The 21,009-nt window shown below is 38.5% G+C and overlaps 1 protein-coding gene and 1 non-coding gene across 6 annotated transcripts in view; both read right to left on the bottom strand.

Annotated features, from left to right (window-relative positions):
• LOC100194730 (ubiquitin-protein ligase E3A) overlaps positions 1-21,009 on the bottom strand; it is a 55,598-nt gene that overhangs the window by 32,717 nt on the left and 1,872 nt on the right. For 3 of the 5 annotated variants that reach the window (XM_045687998.2, XM_045688000.2, XM_045687997.2), the window contains exons 3-7: positions 13,010-13,317; positions 11,860-12,536; positions 11,490-11,567; positions 8,400-8,555; positions 6,372-6,698 (exon numbers count right to left, since the gene is read on the bottom strand). In XM_045687998.2, coding sequence (XP_045543954.1) covers positions 6,372-6,698; positions 8,400-8,555; positions 11,490-11,567; positions 11,860-12,536; positions 13,010-13,317 — 1,546 coding nt within the window. The remainder of the gene's footprint in view (positions 1-6,371; positions 6,699-8,399; positions 8,556-11,489; positions 11,568-11,859; positions 12,537-13,009; positions 13,318-21,009) is intronic. The other 2 variants (XM_045688001.2, XM_045687999.2) reach the window with 1 other exon arrangement.
• trnat-ugu (transfer RNA threonine (anticodon UGU)) lies at positions 8,302-8,380 on the bottom strand. The gene has a single exon. It is a non-coding gene; the product is annotated as a tRNA-Thr (tRNA).

Below are 21,009 nucleotides of genomic sequence, written 5' to 3' on the forward strand. Positions count from 1 at the left end.
GCCTTTATGGTAAAGTGGCCAGACAGAAGCCACTCCTCAGTAAAAGGCACATAACAACCTGCTTGGAGTTTCTCAGATCATGAGAAACAAAATGATCTGGTCTGATGAAACCAAGATTGAACTCTTTGGCCTGAATGCCAAGCGTCACATGTAGAGGAAACCTGGCACCATCCCTACGGTGAATCATGGTGGTGGAAGCATCATGCTGTGGGGATGTTTTTCAGCGGTAAGGACTGGGAGACTAGTCAGGATCAAGGGAAAGATGAATGGAGCAAAGTACAGAGAGATCCTTGATGAAAACCTGCTCCAGAGCGCTCAGGACCTCAGACTGGGGCGAAGTTTCACCTTCCAACAGGACAACGACCCTAAGTACACCGGCAAGACAACGCAGGAGTGGCTTCGGGACAAGTCTCTGAATGTCCTTGAGTGGCCTAGCCAGAGCCCGGACTTGAACCCGATCGAACATCTCTGGAGAGACCTGAAAGGCACACTTTCTGCTACTCTAACTTCCGCGATGCATACAAAGCCCTCCCCCGCCCTCGCTTCGACAAATCCGACCACAATGCCATCTTGCTCCTACCATCATATAGGCAGAAAATCAAACAGGATGTACCAGTGACGAGAACCATTCAACGCTGGTCTGACTAATCGGAAGCAACGCTTCAAGATTGTTTTGATCACGCGGACTGGAATATGTTCCCAGACAGCCTCAGAGAACAACATTGACCTATACGCTGACTCGGTGAGTGAGTTTATAAAGAAGTGCATTGGAGATGTTGGACCCACTGACTATTAAAACCTACCCTAACCAGAAACAGTTGCTGTATTTGCGGCATTCACGCAAAACTGAAAGCGCGAACCACTGCGTTTAACAGAAAGAGGTCTGGGAATATGGCTAAATATAAACAGTGTAGTTATTCAAACAAGCGAAACGCCGGTACAGGGACCTTGTGGAGTCGCAATTCAACGGCTCAGACACAAGACATACATTTTATTTTACATTTTAGTCATTTAGCAGACGCTCTTATCCAGAGCGACTTACAAATTGGTGCATTCACCTATAATATCCAGTGGAACAACCACTTTACAATAGTGCATCTAAATCTTTTAAGGGGGGGTTAGAAGGATTACTTTATCCTATCCCAGGTATTCCTTGAAGAGGTGGGGTTTCAGGTGTCTCCGGAAGGTGGTGATTGACTCCGCTGTCCTGGCGTCGTGAGGGAGCTTGTTCCACCATTGGGGTGCCAGAGCAGCGAACAGTTTTGACTGGGCTGAGCGGGAACTGTGCTTCCTCAGAGGTAGGGAGGCGAGCAGGCCAGAGGTGGATGAACGGAGTGCCCTTGTTTGGGTGTAGGGCCTGATCAGAGCCTGAAGGTACGGAGGTGCCGTTCCCCTCACAGCTCCGTAGGCAAGCACCATGGTCTTGTAGCGGATGCGAGCTTCGACTGGAAGCCAGTGGAGAGAGCTGAGGAGCGGGGTGACGTGAGAGAACTTGGGAAGGTTGAACACCAGACGGGCTGCGGCGTTCTGGATGAGTTGTATGTGGCAAGGGTCTTCAGGAAATCACGGACTATAAAAAGAAAACCAGACACGTCACGGACAAACTAAACACCGACGTCAAGCTTCCAGACAAACTAAACACTTTCTTTGCCCGCTTTGAGGATAATAGAGTGCCACCATCGCGGCTCGCTAACAAGGACTGCGCCCCCCCCCCCCCTCCTTCTCCATGGCCGAAGTGAGTAAAACATTTAAACGTGTTAACCCTCGCAAGGTTGCTGGCTCAGACGGCATCCCTAGCTGCATCCTCTGGCTGGTGTGTTTACGGACATATTCATTCGCTCCCTATAACTGAACTAAATGACTACCACCTCGTAGCACTCACTTCTGTCATCATGAAGTGCTTTGAGAGACTAGTCAAAGATCATATCACCTCCACCTTACCTGATACCCTAGACCCACTTCAATTTGCATACCGCCCCAACAGGTCTACAGACGATGCAATCGCCTTCAAACTTCCCTGTCCCATCTGAACAAAAGGAATACCAATGTAAGAATGCTGTTCATTGACTACAGCTCAGCATTCAACACCATAGTACCCTCCAAGCTCATCATCAAGCTGGAGGCCCTGGGTCACAACCCCGCCCTGGGCAATTGGGTCCTGGACTTTTGAAAGGTTGCCCCCAGGTGGTCAAGGTAGGAAACAACATCTCCACTTCGCTGACCCTCAACACTGGGGCCCCACAAGGGTGCGTGCTCAGGCCCCTCCTGTACTTCCTGTTCAACAATGACTGCGTGGCCATGCACGCCTCCAACTCAATCATCAAGTTTCCAGACGACACAACAGTAATGGGCTTGATTACCAACAACGACGAGACGGCCAACAGGGAGGAGGTGAGGGCCCTCGGAGTGAGGTGTCTGGAAAACAACCTCTCACTCAACGTCAACAAAACAAAGGAGCTGATCGTGGACTTCAGGAAACAGCAGAGGGAGCACCCCCTTATCCACATCGAAGGGACAGCAGTTGAGAAGGTGGAAAGTTTTAAGTTCCTCGGTTTACACATCACTGACAAACTGAAACTCCCCAAATACAGGTATGCCAAGCTTGTAGTGTCATACACTAGAAGACTGGAGGATGTAATCACTGCCAAAGGTGCTTCAACAAAGTACTGAGTAAAGGGTTTGAATACTTATGGAAATGTGATATCAGTTTTCTATTTTTAATAAATTACCAAAAATGTCTAAAACACAGGTTTTGCTTTGTCATTTTGGGGTAATGTGTGTAGATTGATGAGAGGGAAATATATGATTTAATCAAATTTAGAATAAGGCTGTAACCTAACAAAATGTGGAAAAAGTCAATGGGTCTGAATCCTTTACGAAGGCACTGTATTTCATGTAGTCCTCATTATATCCTGTTATATTCCTATCAGCAGAGAGACATGCAGTCCTCATTCTATCCTGTTATATTCCTACCAGCAGAGACATGCAGTTCTCATTATATCCTGTTATATTCCTATCAGCAGAGAGACATATTTCATGAGGTCCTCATTATATCCTGTTATATTCCTATCAGCAGAGAGACATGTAGTCCTCATTATATCCTGTTATATTCCTATCAGCAGAGAGACATGTAGTCCTGATTATATCCTGTTATATTCCTATCAGCAGAGAGACATATAGTCCTCATTATATCCTGTTATATTCCTATCAGCAGAGAGACACGTAGTCCTCATTATATCCTGTTATATTCCTATCAGCAGAGACATGCAGTCCTCATTATCTCCTGTTATATTCCTATCAGCAGAGACATGTAGTCCTCATTATCTCCTGTTATATTCCTATCCGCAGAGACATGTAGTCCTCATTATATCCTGTTATATTCCTATCAGCAGAGAGACATATTTCATGTAGTCCTCATTATATCCTGTTATATTCCTCATTATATCCTGTTATATTCCTACCAGCAGAGACATGTAGTCCTAGTTTCCAAGATCTTATTTTCCGCTCGTATTTCTTCCATCATTTTATTACTGTAATCCATTCCTGTTTTATAAGGCCTCAACCTCCCCCAGCAGCCCAGGCAATAGATCCAGGTTTTTTTTAACTGCTCTCTCATGCTTGTAAACAATTCTCTATCTTCTGGAGACATAGTTATAAAATGTCTTCCTCCAGTGTTACAGTTTAGACGGCGGCTTCCCTTCAGTTGTTTCGCTCACAGAGGAAAGGTCTTCTCGTTCGCCTCAACGTATCCAATTCTTTTTCGAGCGTATCAAAATGCTGATCAATAAATAGTTCAAGTTTCTCTATATTACCAAGAATGTTTGTTTTTCAGCAGTTATCAGCTAATCCTCAATGATTAAATGATGGGACAAGCTGTGCCTACCACGTCATCTGCCACCACCTCTCTCTTTAGCTAGATAGTTCACATGGAGACTTGTAAGATGTGACGGAGTCCTCACCGACAGACAGGCTTGATACTGACGTCTCTGAATGGACAGAGACCAGGCACTCTGACAGACAGGCTAGATACTGATGTCTCTGAATGGACAGAGACCAGGCACTCTGACAGACAGGCTAGATACTGACGTCTATGAATGGAGAGAGACCAGGCACTCAACATATCCGCAATGTGGAACTGAAGGTGATTACTAATAATACAGTACAGTAATTTATTTATTTTATTTTACCAGGTAAGTTGACTGAGAACACATTCTCATTTACAGCAACAACCTGGGGAATAGTTACAGGGGAGAGGAGGAGGAGGAATGAGCCAATTGGAAGCTGGGGATGATTAGGTGACCGTGATGGTTTTGAGGGCCAGATTGGGAATTTAGCCAGGAGACCGGGATTAACACCCCCTACTTTTACGATAAGTGCAATGGGATCTTTAATGACCTCAGAGAGTCAGGACACCCATTTAACATCCCATCCAAAAGACAGCACCCTACACAGGGCAGTGTCCCCAATTCCTGCCCTGGGGCATTGGGATATTTTTTAGACCAGAGGAAAGTGTGCCTCCTACAGGCCCTCCAACACCACTTCCAGCAGCATCTGGTCTCCCATCCAGGGACTGACCAGGACCAACCCTGCTTAGCTTCAGAAGCAAGCCAGCAGTGGTATGCAGGGTGCTATGCTGCTGGTAATAATAGCAACACCCTTTTCATTCCATCGTGTCACTGATGAACTCTGTCTCAACTCTGCCTATATCTACAGATGGAGAGGACTGTAGACTGCTTTTGTCAGACGCCAGCCTCGGTCGTTTGATGGGGAGACCATAATTGGGTAAGTTTAGTTTGCGCGTCAGATACAGTACTACCTATCCTAAATGCCATTGGTAATAGAAACGTTTTTATGTGTGTGTGTGTGTATGTGTTCACAGAAACATGTATGAAGTCCAGACAGACAGGCTTGATACTGACGTCTCTGAATGGAGAGAGACTTGGCACTCTGGATTAAAATTTTACTAGACACAACTTTTACTTGTATTGTCTTTTTTTAAATGTTTTATTATTGAATGACATCAGTCAATATGGGGAGGGAGAAACCCTGTGTATTCTGAACCAGGATCAGTCAATATGGGGAGGGAGAAACCCTGTGTATTCTGGATCAGGTATCAGTCAATATGGGGAGGGAGAAACCCTGTGTATTCTGGACCAGGATCAGGTATCAGTCAATATGGGGAGGGAGAAACCCTGTGTATTCTGGACCAGGATCAGGTAACAGTCAATATGGGGAGGGAGAAACCCTGGGTATTCTGAACCAGGATCAGTCAATATGGGGAGGGAGAAATCCTGTGTATTCTGGACCAGGATCAGGTATCAGTCAATATGGGGAGGGAGAAACCCTGTGTATTCTGGACCAGGATCAGGTATCAGTCAATATGGGGAGGGAGAAACCCTGTGTATTCTGGACCAGGATCAGGTATCAGTCAATATGGGGAGGGAGAAACCCTGTGTATTCTGAACCAGGATCAGGTATCAGTCAATATGGGGATGGAGAAACCCTGGGTATTCTGGACCAGGATCAGGTATCAGTCCATATGGGGAGGGAAAAACCCTGTGTATTCTGGACCAGGATCAGAGAACTCCTGTTATATACGGGGCATCACACAGGAAGAACACTGCTTCTAAGGTATTATGTAAAGGGTTGTTTATTCTACACGGACCTGTTACTACATTTTTTTAAAGTTATCAAAAACACTTTGTTTATAATATCTACATACATGTAGGAATTGCATTCTTCTTATATTACTCTGTAGACTACTGACTTACTAAACGCTTCCTCTGGCATCTCACTGTACATCTGCCTGTAGTTATTGAGCTCAACCTGCAGGAGGTTTTGTTTGTTGTGAACGAGTGGAGAGGAAACCGCTGAGAACAAGGTTCTGACAGATGGGTGTGTCTTGGTGGTGGCAAGGACACACCCACATCAAAACCACACCCCCAAGCCAACTCCCGTTTGGCTTCTGTCATGGCCGCCAGCATTTCATGAGGAGCAAACCAAAAAACAAGGCCAAATCAGCAGGTGCTGTTCCCCTTCAACATTACACCAACAAGTGTCTGTGTGTGTGTGTGTGTGTGTCTGTGTCTGTGTTGTGTCTGTGTCTGTGTTGTGTCTGTGTCTGTGTTGTGTGTGTGTCTGTGTTGTGTGTGTGTCTGTGTTGTGTGTGTGTCTGTGTTGTGTGTGTGTCTGTGTTGTGTGTGTGTCTGTGTGTCTGTGTGTCTGTGTGTCTGTGTGTCTGTGTGTCTGTGTGTCTGTGTGTCTGTGTGTCTGTCTGTCTGTCTGTCTGTCTGTCTGTCTGTCTGTGGTGTGTCGTTTGTGTGTCTGTGTGTGTGTGTCGTTTGTGTGTGTGTGTGTCGTTTGTGACTCACCCTGACGAGGGCGTCGTCGATGATGTGGTCTCGCCGTACTTTGAGCCTGAGGTACGGGTTGAGCTGCTGTCCTTGTACCAGGCTGTAGAGCGCTGTGATCCTCCTCTCGCTGTACATGCTGATGCGGTTGTCGTAGTACAGACCCAGGCTCTTGGTGCAGGCGTTGAGGACGAAGGGACAGCTCTGGAAGGAGAACTTACTCTCCGAGTCCACCTTGAAGAAGGTAAAGTCCTTGTCCATCTCTAGAACATCATTCAACGGTTCGTTGACAAACTCCTCGAAGGGGATGAGGGGTCGTCTGCAGTCCAGGGTCCTGACGCCCAGCTCCTTTTCAAAACGATTCGATTTGAAAATCAAAAAAAGTATTTAAATCTGGATAACGCAGAAACTTGAACAACATATTTACATTTTTTACATTTACATTTTAGTCATTTAGCAGACGCTCTTATCCTGTTAGGGCTAGGGGGCAGTATTTGCACGGCTGGATAAAAAAAATGCACCCGATTTAATCTGGTTACTAATCCTACCCAGTAACTAGAATATGCATATACTTATTATATATGGATAGAAAACACTCTAAAGTTTCTAAAACTGTTTGAATGGTGTCTGTGAGTATAACAGAACTCATTTGGCAGGCAAAACCCTGAGACATTTTCTGACAGGAAGTGGATACCTGATGTGTTGTATTACCTTTAAACCTATCCCATTGAAAAACACAGGGGCTGAGGAATATTTTGGCACTTCCTATTGCTTCCACTAGATGTCACCAGCCTTTACAAAGTGTTTTGAGTCTTCTGGAGGGAGATCTGACCGAACAAGAGCCATGGAACGATGATGGCCCATTAGACACCTGGCGCGCGAGTTCATGTTGGGTACCCTCGTTCCAATACGTTATAAAAGAGTATGCATTCGTCCACCTTGAATATTATTCATGTTCTGGTTAAAAAAGTCCCTAATGATTTATGCTATACAACGTTTGACATGTTTGAACGAACGTAAATATATTTTTTTCCCCTCGTTCATGACGAGAAGTCCGGCTGGCTTAGATCATGTGCTAACAAGACGGAGATTTTTGGACATAAATGATGAGCTTTTTTGAACAAAACTACATTCGTTATGGACCTGTGATACCTGGAAGTGACATCTGATGAAGAGAATCAAAGGTAATGGATTATTTACATAGTATTTTCGATTTTAGATCTCCCCAACATGACGTCTAGTCTGTATCGCAACGCGTATTTTTCTGGGCGCAGTGCTCAGATTATTGCAAAGTGTGATTTCCCAGTAAGGTTATTTTTAAATCTGGCAAGTTGATTGCGTTCAAGAGATGTAAATCTATAATTCTTTAAATGACAATATAATATTTTACCAATGTTTTCTAATTTTAATTATTTAATTTGTGGTGTTGACTTGACTGCCGGTTATTGGAGGGAAACGATTTCCTCAACATCAATGCCATAGTAAAACGCTGTTTTTGGATATAAATATGAACTTGATAGAACTAAAAATGCATGCATTGTCTAACATAATGTCCTAGGAGTGTCATCTGATGGAGATTGTAAAAGGTTAGTGCATCATTTTAGCTGGTTTTATGGTTTTGGTGACCCTGTCTTTGAATTGACAAAACATTACACACAACTCTTGTAAATGTACTGTCCTAACATACTCTAAATTTATGCTTTCGCCGTAAAACCTTTTTGAAATCGTAAAACGTGGTTAGATTAAGGAGATGTTTATCTTTCAAAGGGTGTAAAATAGTTGTATGTTTGAAAAATTTGAATTTTGACATTTATTTGGATTCAAATTTGCCGCTCTTGAAATGCACCTGCTGTTGATGGAGTGCACCACGGGGGGGACGCTAGCGTCCCACCTAGCCCATAGAGGTTATCCAGAGCGACTTGAGTGCATACATTTCTTTTTTTGTACTGGCCCCCCCCCGTGGGAATCGAACCCACAACCCTGGCGTTACAAACACCATGCTCTACCAACTGAGCCACGGAAGACCGGGGCCCATTGTGGTCGTCTCACCTTCTCCAAAGGGTCGACCCGAGGCCCCTTCTTGTTACTCCTCTCCTCCCCCAGGAGCTCCTGCAGGGTGAGCTCGCTGGACTCTGATGCAGGCTCCTCCTCCTCATTATGACCCGTATCCAAGTCTCCTCCCAGGACATTGGCGTAGAACACCAGCTTCAAATAGAATCAAACTTTATTTAACATGCATTTAAAAAAAAAATAATTGCAAAACGCTTTACAGTTTTTTTCCCCAAGACAGATACCCAATCGGGTGGCTTCTAATTGATGCGGTGAGATACCCAAAATCGGGTGGCTCATACTTTTCTCGTCAATGATTTTTATATATTTTTTTCAAACTGGAAAGCAAATGATCCTTCATCACAACGACAGTAGATGAATCAAGTGTATTACTTTTTAAATATTGAAAAGGTACGGATGAAAATAGAACGGTCAATGAGCCATGTGGCATAGAGTAGTACAAGCACGGGAAAGACCCAGGGGATGAAGGATGAGGAGGGTGATGAGGAGGGTGTAGTTGCGAGACTGAGTCTGAGCAGGTGTGATGGCATTGACGTGGTCGTCTGTTTATTGTCTCTTTTATGGTTGTTATTGTTTAAGAATACAAATTAAATCAAATTTTTAAAAAGTCTACAATAAAATATAAATATTAAAAGAATATATATAAAATAATACAGAAATCTTTAAAAGGACAGTAAAATCATTGTTTAAAGGCTAAAAAGGTGCATTTTCAAAAACCTTGACTGTTTCTGTACCTCTTACCTGACAGGGCAAGTCGTTCCATAGCTGTGGGGCGAGAGTGTTCTGCTCCCAGCCTTGGTTCTACTCCTAGGTATTGTTAATAGGCCCCTTGGTTCTACTCCTAGGTATTGCTAATGGACCCCTTGGTTCTACTCCTAGGTATTGCTAATGGACCCCTTGGTTCTACTCCTAGGTATTGCTAATGGACCCCTTGGTTCTACTCCTAGGTATTGCTAATGGACCCCTTGGTTCTACTCCTAGGTATTGCTAATGGACCCCTTGGTTCTACTCCTAGGTATTGCTAATGGACCCCTTGGTTCTACTCCTAGGTACTGCTAATAGACCCCTTGGTTCTACTCCTAGGTATTGCTAATAGACCCCTTGGTTCTACTCCTAGGTATTGCTAATAGACCCCTTGGTTCTACTCCTAGGTATTGCTAATAGACCCCTTGGTTCTACTCCTAGGTATTGCTAATAGACCCCTTGGTTCTACTCCTAGGTATTGCTAATAGACCTTGGTTCTACTCCTAGGTATTGTTAATAGACCTTGGTTCTACTCCTAGGTATTGTTAATAGACCTTGGTTCTACTCCTAGGTATTGTTAATAGACCTTGGTTCTACTCCTAGGTATTGCTAATAGGCCATGGTTCTACTCCTAGGTATTGCTAATAGGCCCCTTGGATCTACTCCTAGGTATTGCTAATGGACCCCTTGGTTCTACTCCTAGGTATTGCTAATGGACCCCTTGGTTCTACTCCTAGGTACTGCTAATGGACCCCTTGGTTCTACTCCTAGGTATTGCTAATAGACCCCTTGGTTCTACTCCTAGGTATTGCTAATAGACCCCTTGGTTCTACTCCTAGGTATTGTTAATAGGCCCCTTGGTTCTACTCCTAGGTATTGCTAATGGACCCCTTGGTTCTACTCCTAGGTATTGCTAATGGACCCCTTGGTTCTACTCCTAGGTATTGCTAATGGACCCCTTGGTTCTACTCCTAGGTATTGCTAATGGACCCCTTGGTTCTACTCCTAGGTATTGCTAATGGACCCCTTGGTTCTACTCCTAGGTATTGCTAATGGACCCCTTGGTTCTACTCCTAGGTATTGCTAATGGACCCCTTGGTTCTACTCCTAGGTACTGCTAATAGACCCCTTGGTTCTACTCCTAGGTATTGCTAATAGACCCCTTGGTTCTACTCCTAGGTATTGCTAATAGACCCCTTGGTTCTACTCCTAGGTATTGCTAATAGACCCCTTGGTTCTACTCCTAGGTATTGCTAATAGACCCCTTGGTTCTACTCCTAGGTATTGCTAATAGACCTTGGTTCTACTCCTAGGTATTGTTAATAGACCTTGGTTCTACTCCTAGGTATTGTTAATAGACCTTGGTTCTACTCCTAGGTATTGTTAATAGACCTTGGTTCTACTCCTAGGTATTGCTAATAGGCCATGGTTCTACTCCTAGGTATTGCTAATAGGCCCCTTGGATCTACTCCTAGGTATTGCTAATGGACCCCTTGGTTCTACTCCTAGGTATTGCTAATGGACCCCTTGGTTCTACTCCTAGGTACTGCTAATGGACCCCTTGGTTCTACTCCTAGGTATTGCTAATAGACCCCTTGGTTCTACTCCTAGGTATTGCTAATAGACCCCTTGGTTCTACTCCTAGGTATTGCTAATAGACCCCTTGGTTCTACTCCTAGGTATTGCTAATAGACCCCTTGGTTCTACTCCTAGGTATTGCTAATAGACCCCTTGGTTCTACTCCTAGGTATTGCTAATAGACCCCTTGGTTCTACTCCTAGGTATTGTTAATAGACCTTGGTTCTACTCCTAGGTATTGTTAATAGACCTTGGTTCTACTCCTAGGTATTGTTAATAGACCTTGGTTCTACTCCTAGGTATTGTTAATAGACCTTGGTTCTACTCCTAGGTATTGCTAATAGACCCCTTGGGTCTACTCCTAGGTATTGCTAATAGACCCCTTGGTTCTACTCCTAGGTAATGGACCATCGTTCTACTCCTAGGTATTGCTAATAGTCCCCTTGGTTCTACTCCTAGGTAATGGACCTTGGTTCTACTCCTAGGTATTGCTAATAGATACCTTGGTTCTACTCCTAGGTATTGCTAATAGGCCATGGTTCTACTCCTAGGTATTGCTAATAGGCCATGGTTCTACTCCTAGGTATTGCTAATAGGCCCCTTGGATCTACTCCTAGGTATTGCTAATAGACCCCTTGGTTCTACTCCTAGGTATTGCTAATAGACCCCTTGGTTCTACTCCTAGGTATTGCTAATAGTTTGTATGGAACGAGCATGTCTGTCAGATCAGATTGACCAAGGCAGTACCTTCAGACACTTGGCTGCAGCCACCACACACTCATCATCGTTGACCAGACTGTCGCTGTCGTACTCGTTGCTGATTACCTTAAGAAATGAGAATAATACATTTAAATGTGTATAACAGCTAAAAGCATTTCACTGTACTGTTTACACCTGCTGTATCCTGTGCATGTGACAAATCACTTCTGGTTTAGATTGAGTTAGCGCTATTCATTACAGAGGAATCAAACTCTAGCTAGGTAGAAAAAAAAATGACAAAATGCATAAAGAATATTGAGCATGTAACTGTGCATTCTGTATAATTCAGTCTTGTCGACTGCGAGCCTGAATGAAATTTAAAAAAAAAACTCTAATCTGATCAAGAATGTAACGTTACCGTGTAGGTGATGAGCTGCTGGAAGGTCTCCATCATACGCCTGATGTGCTCTACACTGTACTGAGACCACAGGCGAGTCAGCTTGGCCAGGGCAGGCAGAGGGAGTTTACTCATACACTTACAGAACAGAGGCATGGCCATCTCCAGGTACTCTGGGCTGTGAAGGCTGCTGTTCTCCATCACGATGATGAAGATGTTTAGGTAGTCTGGGTTGGTGTCGTACACGTCTAGATAGGTTAGATCCAGCTCTACGTTGGGAGTTAGGTAGACCAGGGCGTTGAGGAAGGCTGATTCGATCTTCTCGTTGGAGAGGAGTCTGTCGTACACTCTCCTCACAGCTTCTATGTCCACAGAGACCTCGACAGGACCCAGTCTGTTCTCCGTCGATCCCGTCGCTCCTTCCATGGACGCCGAGGCCTCCGATTCCTCTGATTCCTGCTCCATGGCCGTGGTTCTCTCCTTGTCATCCTCGTCCTTGTCCTCATCTTTGGCCTGGTGGGTCTTGCGCTGCTCCTTGGTGTTGGGGTGTTGTTCCTTGTCTTTCCTGAAGCTCTGCACCAGAGCGTCAGCGCTGGAGAAGATCCTCCCGATGACTCGGATCAGAGGAGAGTAGTCCTTCTTCCCCTCGCAGATACTCAGGATCTCGTACACCTTCTCCTCAGTCAGGTAATGCACCTCTGGACACAGAGAGATCACAGATAAAATGAATACATGGGCAGCCATTTAATTCTCTCTAAAATGAATGCATGGGCAACCATTTGATTCACTCTAAAATGAATGCATGGGCAACCATTTGATTCACTCTAAAATGAATGCATGAGCAACCATTTGATTCTCTAAAATGAATGCATGGGCAGCCATTTAATTCTCTCTAAAATGAATACACGTGCAAAAATGTGATTCTCTCTAAAATTAATGCATGAGCAACCATTTGATTCTCTAAAATGAATGCATGGGCAGCCATTTAATTCTCTCTAAAATGAATACACGTGCAAAAATGTGATTCTCTCTAAAATTAATGCATGAGCAACCATTTGATTCTCTCTAAAATGAATGAACATTGAATAGCAATAGAGGGAAAAAAAAGGTCACACAGGGCAGTGCACTATTCAGGGTGCCATTTTGGGACTGTGAAAATTATTGTGTTTACCTCTGAAGTCTTCCCTAGGGGGAAACAGGTTGTCTTCGTGGTCTGGCATCTTCCCGTGACGGTCGCCCGATAAGGCAGGGTGGGTTTCTTTGGCACTGCTGTTGTCAGGGAAGGCAGCAGAGTGACGACCACACAGTTTGGCATTCATTTTATAGAGCTCCAGGGCTCTGATAGCTGCCGTGTTGTGATCCAGCGGTTGAAAACCAAGACACGAAGCACAGAACTCATTCGTGCAGGCCCCATTTCCACAGCCCTCTGTTAACTGGCAAAAGTAGCGCTCAATTAGATGCTTTGCAGCCGCTCTCTTCCTGTACAGGACATTCAGACAGGAAGTGACAAGGTTTTAGTACGATGACCATTGAAAAGGAAGCTTGCTCATCACACGACTAACAAAAACACACACAGATAGATCAAATTTACAATGTTATTTAAAAAGCACAAAAACAATCAAAACAGTCAGAATAAACTAGCGATGCAACAGCTATGCTAAATGTACTAATCGTAAGTTAAACACAGCACTGCATTCATTTGGAGGAAAATTTTGTAGGCCTATGATTTGGCTCCAATGTTGCAAATTGATACATGTCAAAAATGACGACATGTTAAAAATGAACTGACTGAATCACCATAGTGTCATATCAGACTAACGATCTATCCTTACTTCACAATGTCATATCAGAATGATAATATCTATCCTTACATCACAATGTCATAGACTAACGATCTATCCTTACATCACAATGTTAAATCATATCAGAATGATAATATCTATCCTTATATCACAATGTCATATCATATCAGAATGATAATATCTATCCTTACATCACAATGTCATATCATATCAGAATGATAATATCTATCCTTACATCACAATGTCATATCATATCAGAATGATAATATCTATCCTTACATCACAATGTCATATCATAATGATAATATCTATCCTTACATCACAATGTCATATCAGAATGATAATATCTATCCTTACATCACAATGTCATATATCAGAATGATAATATCTATCCTTACATCACAAAGTCATATCATATCAGAATGATAATATCTATCCTTACATCACAATGTCATATCAGACTAACGATCTATCCTTACATCACAATGTCATGTCATATCAGAATGATAATATCTATCCTTACATCACAATGTTATATCAGAATGATAATATCTATCCTTACATCACAATGTCATATAAGAATGATAATATCTATCCTTACATCACAATGTCATATCAGAATGATAATATCTATCCTTACATCACAATGTCATCATATCAGAATGATAATATCTATCCTTACATCACAATGTCATCATATCAGAATGATAATATCTATCCTTACATCACAATGTCATCATATCAGAATGATAATATCTATCCTTACATCACAATGTCATATCAGAATGATAATATCTATCCTTACATATCAGAATGATAATATCTATCCTTACATATCAGAATTATAATATCTATCCTTACATCACAATTACATATCAGAATGATAATATCTATCTTTACATCACAATGTCATATATGAGAATTATAATATCTATCCTTACATAACAATGTCATATCAGAATGATAATATCTATCCTTACATATCAGAATGATAATATCTATCCTTACATCACAATGACATATCAGAATGATAATATCTATCCTTACATATCAGAATGATAATATCTATCCTTACATCACAATGACATATCAGAATGATAATATCTATCCTTACATCACAATGTCATATAACAGAATGATAATGTCTATCCTTACATCACAATGTCATATCAGAATGATAATATCTATCCTTAAATCACAATGTCATATCAGAATGATAATATCTATCCTTACATATCAGAATGATAATATCTATCCTTACATCACAATGTCATATATCAGAATGATAATATCTATCCTTACATCACAATGTCATATAACAGAATGATAATATCTATCCTTAAATCACAATGTCATATCAGAATGATAATATCTATCCTTACATCACATTGTCATATCATATCAGAATGATAATATCTATCCTTACATCACAATGTCATATCATATCAGAATGATAATATGTATCCTTACATCACAATGTCATATCAGAATTATAATATATATCCTTACATATCAGAATGATAATATCTATCCTTACGTAACAATGTCATATCAGAATGATTATATCAATCCTTACATGACAATGTCATATCATATCAGAATGATAATATCTATCCATACATCACAATGTCATATCAGAATGATAATATCTATCCCTACATGACAATGTCATATGAGAATGATGATATCTATCCTTACATCACAATGTCATATCATATCAGAATGATACTTTCTATCCTTACATCACAACGTCTATCAGAATGGTAATATCTATCCTTACATCACATTGTCATATCAGAATGATAATGTCTATCCTTACATCACAATGTCATATCAGAATGATAATATCTATCCTTACATCACATTGTCATATCATATCAGAATGATAATATCTATCCTTACATCACAATGTCATATCATATCAGAATGATAATATGTATCCTTACATCACAATATCATATCAGAATTATAATATATATCCTTACATATCAGAATGATAATATCTATCCTTACGTAACAATGTCATATCAGAATGATTATATCAATCCTTACATGACAATGTCATATCATATCAGAATGATAATATCTATCCATACATCACAATGTCATATCAGAATGATAATATCTATCCCTACATGACAATGTCATATGAGAATGATGATATCTATCCTTACATCACAATGTCATATCATATCAGAATGATACTTTCTATCCTTACATCACAATGTCATATCAGAATGATAATATCTATCCTTACATCACAATGTCATATCATATCAGAATCGTAATATCTATCCTTACATCACAATGTCATATCAGAATGATAACATCTATCCTTACATCACAATGTCATATCAGAATGATAATATCTATCCTTACATCACAATGTTATATCAGAATGATAATGTCTATCCTTACATCACAATGTTATATCAGAATGATAATATCTATCCTTACATCACAATGTCATATCATATCAGAATCGTAATATCTATCCTTACATCACAATGTCATATCAGAATGATAACATCTATCCTTACATCACAATGTCATATCAGAATGATAATATCTATCCTTACATCACAATGTCATATCAGAATGATAACATCTATCCTTACATCACAATGTCATATCAGAATGATAATATCTATCCTTACATCACAATGTCATATCAGAATGATAATGTCTATCCTTACATCACAATGTTATATCAGAATGATAATGTCTATCCTTACATCACAATGTTATATCAGAATGATAATATCTATCCTTACATCACAATGTCATATCAGAATGATAATGTCTATCCTTACATCACAATGTCATATCAGAATGATAATATCTATCCTTACATCACAATGTCATATCAGAATGATAATATCTATCCTTACATCACAATGTCATATCAGAATGATAATATCTATCCTTACATCACAATGTTATATCAGAATGATAAAATCTATCCTTACATCACAATGACATATCATATCAGAATGATAATATCTATCCTTATATCACAATGTCATATCATATCAGAATGATAATATCTATCCTTACATAACAATGTCATATCAGAATGATAATATCTATCCTTACATCACAATGTCATATCAGAATGACGACATCTATCCTTACATCACAATGTCATATCAGAATGATAATATATATCCTTACATCACAATGTCATATCATATCAGAATGATAATATCTATCCTTACATCACAATGTCATATCAGAATGATAATATCTATCCTTACATCACAATGTCATATCAGAATGATAATATCTATCCTTACATCACAATGTCATATCAGAATGATAATATCTATCCTTACATCACAATGTCATATCAGAATGATAATATCTATCCTTGCATCACAATGTCATATCAGAATGATAATATCTATCCTTACATCACAATGTCATATCGGAATGATTATATCTATCCTTACATCACAAAGTCATATATCAGAATGATAATATCTATCCTTACATCACAATGTCATATCGGAATGATTATATCTATCCTTACATCACAAAGTCATATATCAGAATGATAATATCTATCCTTACATCACAATGTCATATCAGAATGATAATATCTATCCTTGCATCACAATGTCATATCAGAATGATAATGTCTATCCTTACATCACAATGTTATATCAGAATGATAAAATCTATCCTTACATCACAATGACATATCATATCAGAATGATAATATCTATCCTTACATCACAATGTCATATATGAGAATGATGATATCTATCCTAACATCACAATGTCATATCATATCAGAATGATAATATCTATCCTTATATCACAATGTCATATCATATCAGAATGATAATATCTATCCTTACATAACAATGTCATATCAGAATGATAATATCTATCCTTACATCACAATGTCATATCAGAATGACGACATCTATCCTTACATCACAATGTCATATCATATCAGAATGATAATATCTATCCTTACATCACAATGTCATATCACAATGATAATATCTATCCTTACATCACAATGTCATATCAGAATGATAATATCTATCCTTACATCACAATGTCATATCAGAATGATAATATCTATCCTTACATCACAATGTCATATCATATCAGAATGGTAATATCTATCCTTACATCACAATGTCATATCAGAATGACGACATCTATCCTTACATCACAATGTCATATCATATCAGAATGATAATATCTATCCTTACATCACAATGTCATATCAGAATGATAATATCTATCCTTGCATCACAATGTCATATCAGAATGATAATATCTATCCTTACATCACAATGTCATATCGGAATGATTATATCTATCCTTACATCACAAAGTCATATATCAGAATGATAATATCTATCCTTACATCACAATGTCATATCATATCAGAATGATAATATCTATCCTTACATCACAATGTCATATCAGAATGATAATATCTATCCTTACATATCAGAATGATATCTATCCTTACATCACAATGACATATCAGAATGATAATATCTATCATTACATATCAGAATGATAATATCTATCCTTACATCACAATGTCATATCAGAATGATAATATCTATCCTTACATCACAATGTCATATCAGAATGATAATATCTATCCTTACATCACAATGTCATATCAGAATGATAATATCTATCCTTACATCACAATGTCATATCAGAATGATAATATCTATCCTTACATCACAATGTCATATCAGAATGATAATATCTATCCTTACATATCAGAATGAAAATATCTATCCTTACATATCAGAATGATAATGTATATCCTTACATCACAATGTCATATCAGAATGATAATATCTATCCTTACATCACAATGTCATATCATATCAGAATGATAATATCTATCCTTACATCACAATGTCATATATCAGAATGATAATATCTATGCTTACATCACAATGTCATATCAGAATGATAATATCTATCCTTACATCACAATGTCATATCAGAATGATAATATCTATCCTTACATCACAATGTCATATCATATCAGAATGATAATATCTATCCTTACATCACAATGTCATATCATATCAGAATGATAATATCAATCCTTACATCACAATGTCATATCAGAATGATAATATCTATCCTTACATATCAGAATGATAATATCTATCCTTACATCACAATGTCCTATCAGAATGATAATATTTATCCTTACATATCAGAATGATAATATCTATCCTTAAATCACAATGTCATATCAGAATGATAATATCTATCCTTACATCACAATGTTATATCACAATGATATTATCTATCCTTACATCACAATATCATATCAGAATGATAATATCTATCCTTACATCACAATGTCATATCAGAATGATAATATCTATCCTTACATCACAATGTCATATCATATCAGAATGATAATATCAATCTTTATATCACAATGTCATATCAGAATGATAATATCTATCCTTACATATCAGAATGATAATATCTATCCTTACATCACAATGTCATATATCAGAATGATAATATCTATGCTTACATCACAATGTCATATATCAGAATGATAATATCTATCCTTACATCACAATGTCATATCAGAATGATAATATCTATCCTTACATCACAATGTCATATCATATCAGAATGATAATATCTATCCTTACATCACAATGTCATATCATATCAGAATGATAATATCAATCCTTACATCACAATGTCATATCAGAATGATAATATCTATCCTTACATATCAGAATGATAATATCTATCCTTACATCACAATGTCCTATCAGAATGATAATATTTATCCTTACATATCAGAATGATAATATCTATCCTTAAATCACAATGTCATATCAGAATGATAATATCTATCCTTACATCACAATGTTATATCACAATGATATTATCTATCCTTACATCACAATGTCATATCAGAATGATAATATCTATCCTTACATCACAATGTCATATCAGAATGATAATATCTATCCTTACATCACAATGTCATATCATATCAGAATGATAATATCAATCTTTATATCACAATGTCATATCAGAATGATAATATCTATCCTTACATATCAGAATGATAATATCTATCCTTACATCACAATGTCATGTCATATCAGAATGATAATATCCATCCTTACATCACAATGTCATATCAGAATGATAATATCTATCCTTACATCACAATGTCATATCAGAATGATAATACCTATCCTTACATCACAATGTCATATTAGAATGATATCTATCCTTACATCACAATGTCATATCATATTAGAATGATATATCTATCCTTACATCACAATGTCATATCAGAATGATAATATCTATCCTTACATATCAGAATGAAAATATCTATCCTTACATATCAGAATGATAGTATATCCTTACATCACAATGTCATATCAGAATGATAATATCTATCCTTACATCACAATGTCATATCATATCAGAATGATAATATCTATCCTTACATCAAAATGTCATATCAGAATGATAATATCTATCCTTACATCACAATGTCATATCATAATGATAATATCTATCCTTACATCACAATGTTATATCATATCAGACTAACGATCTATCCTTACATCAGAATGTCATATCAGAATGATAATATCTATCCTTACATCACAATGTCATATCATATCAGAATGATAATATCTATCCTTACATCACAATGTCATATCATATCAGAATGATAATATCTATCCTTACATCACAATGTCATATATCAGAATGATAATATCTATGCTTACATCACAATGTCATATATCAGAATGATAATATCTATCCTTACATCACAATGTCATATCAGAATGATAATATCTATCCTTACATGACAATGTCATATCATATCAGAATGATAATATCTATCCTTACATCACAATGTCATATCATATCAGAATGATAATATCCATCCTTACATCACAATGTCATATCAGAATGATAATATCTATCCTTACATCACAATGTCATATCAGAATGATAATACCTATCCTTACATCACAATGTCATATCAGAATGATAATATCTATCCTTACATCACAATGTCATATCAGAATGATAATATCAATCCTTACATCACAATGTCATATCAGAATGATAATATCTATCCTTACATATCAGAATGATAATATCTATCCTTACATCACAATGTCATATCAGAATGATAATATCTATCCTTACATCAAAATGTCATATCAGAATGATAATATCTATCTTTACATAACAATTTCATATCAGAATGATATCTATCCTTACATCACAATGTCATATCATATTAGAATGATAATATCTATCCATACATCACAATGTTATATCATACCAGAATGATAATATCTATCCT

The sequence above is a fragment of the Salmo salar genome, chromosome 10 (genome assembly GCF_965601325.2).
Source record: "Salmo salar chromosome 10, fSalSal1, whole genome shotgun sequence".
NCBI classification, from domain to species: domain Eukaryota; kingdom Metazoa; phylum Chordata; class Actinopteri; order Salmoniformes; family Salmonidae; genus Salmo; species Salmo salar.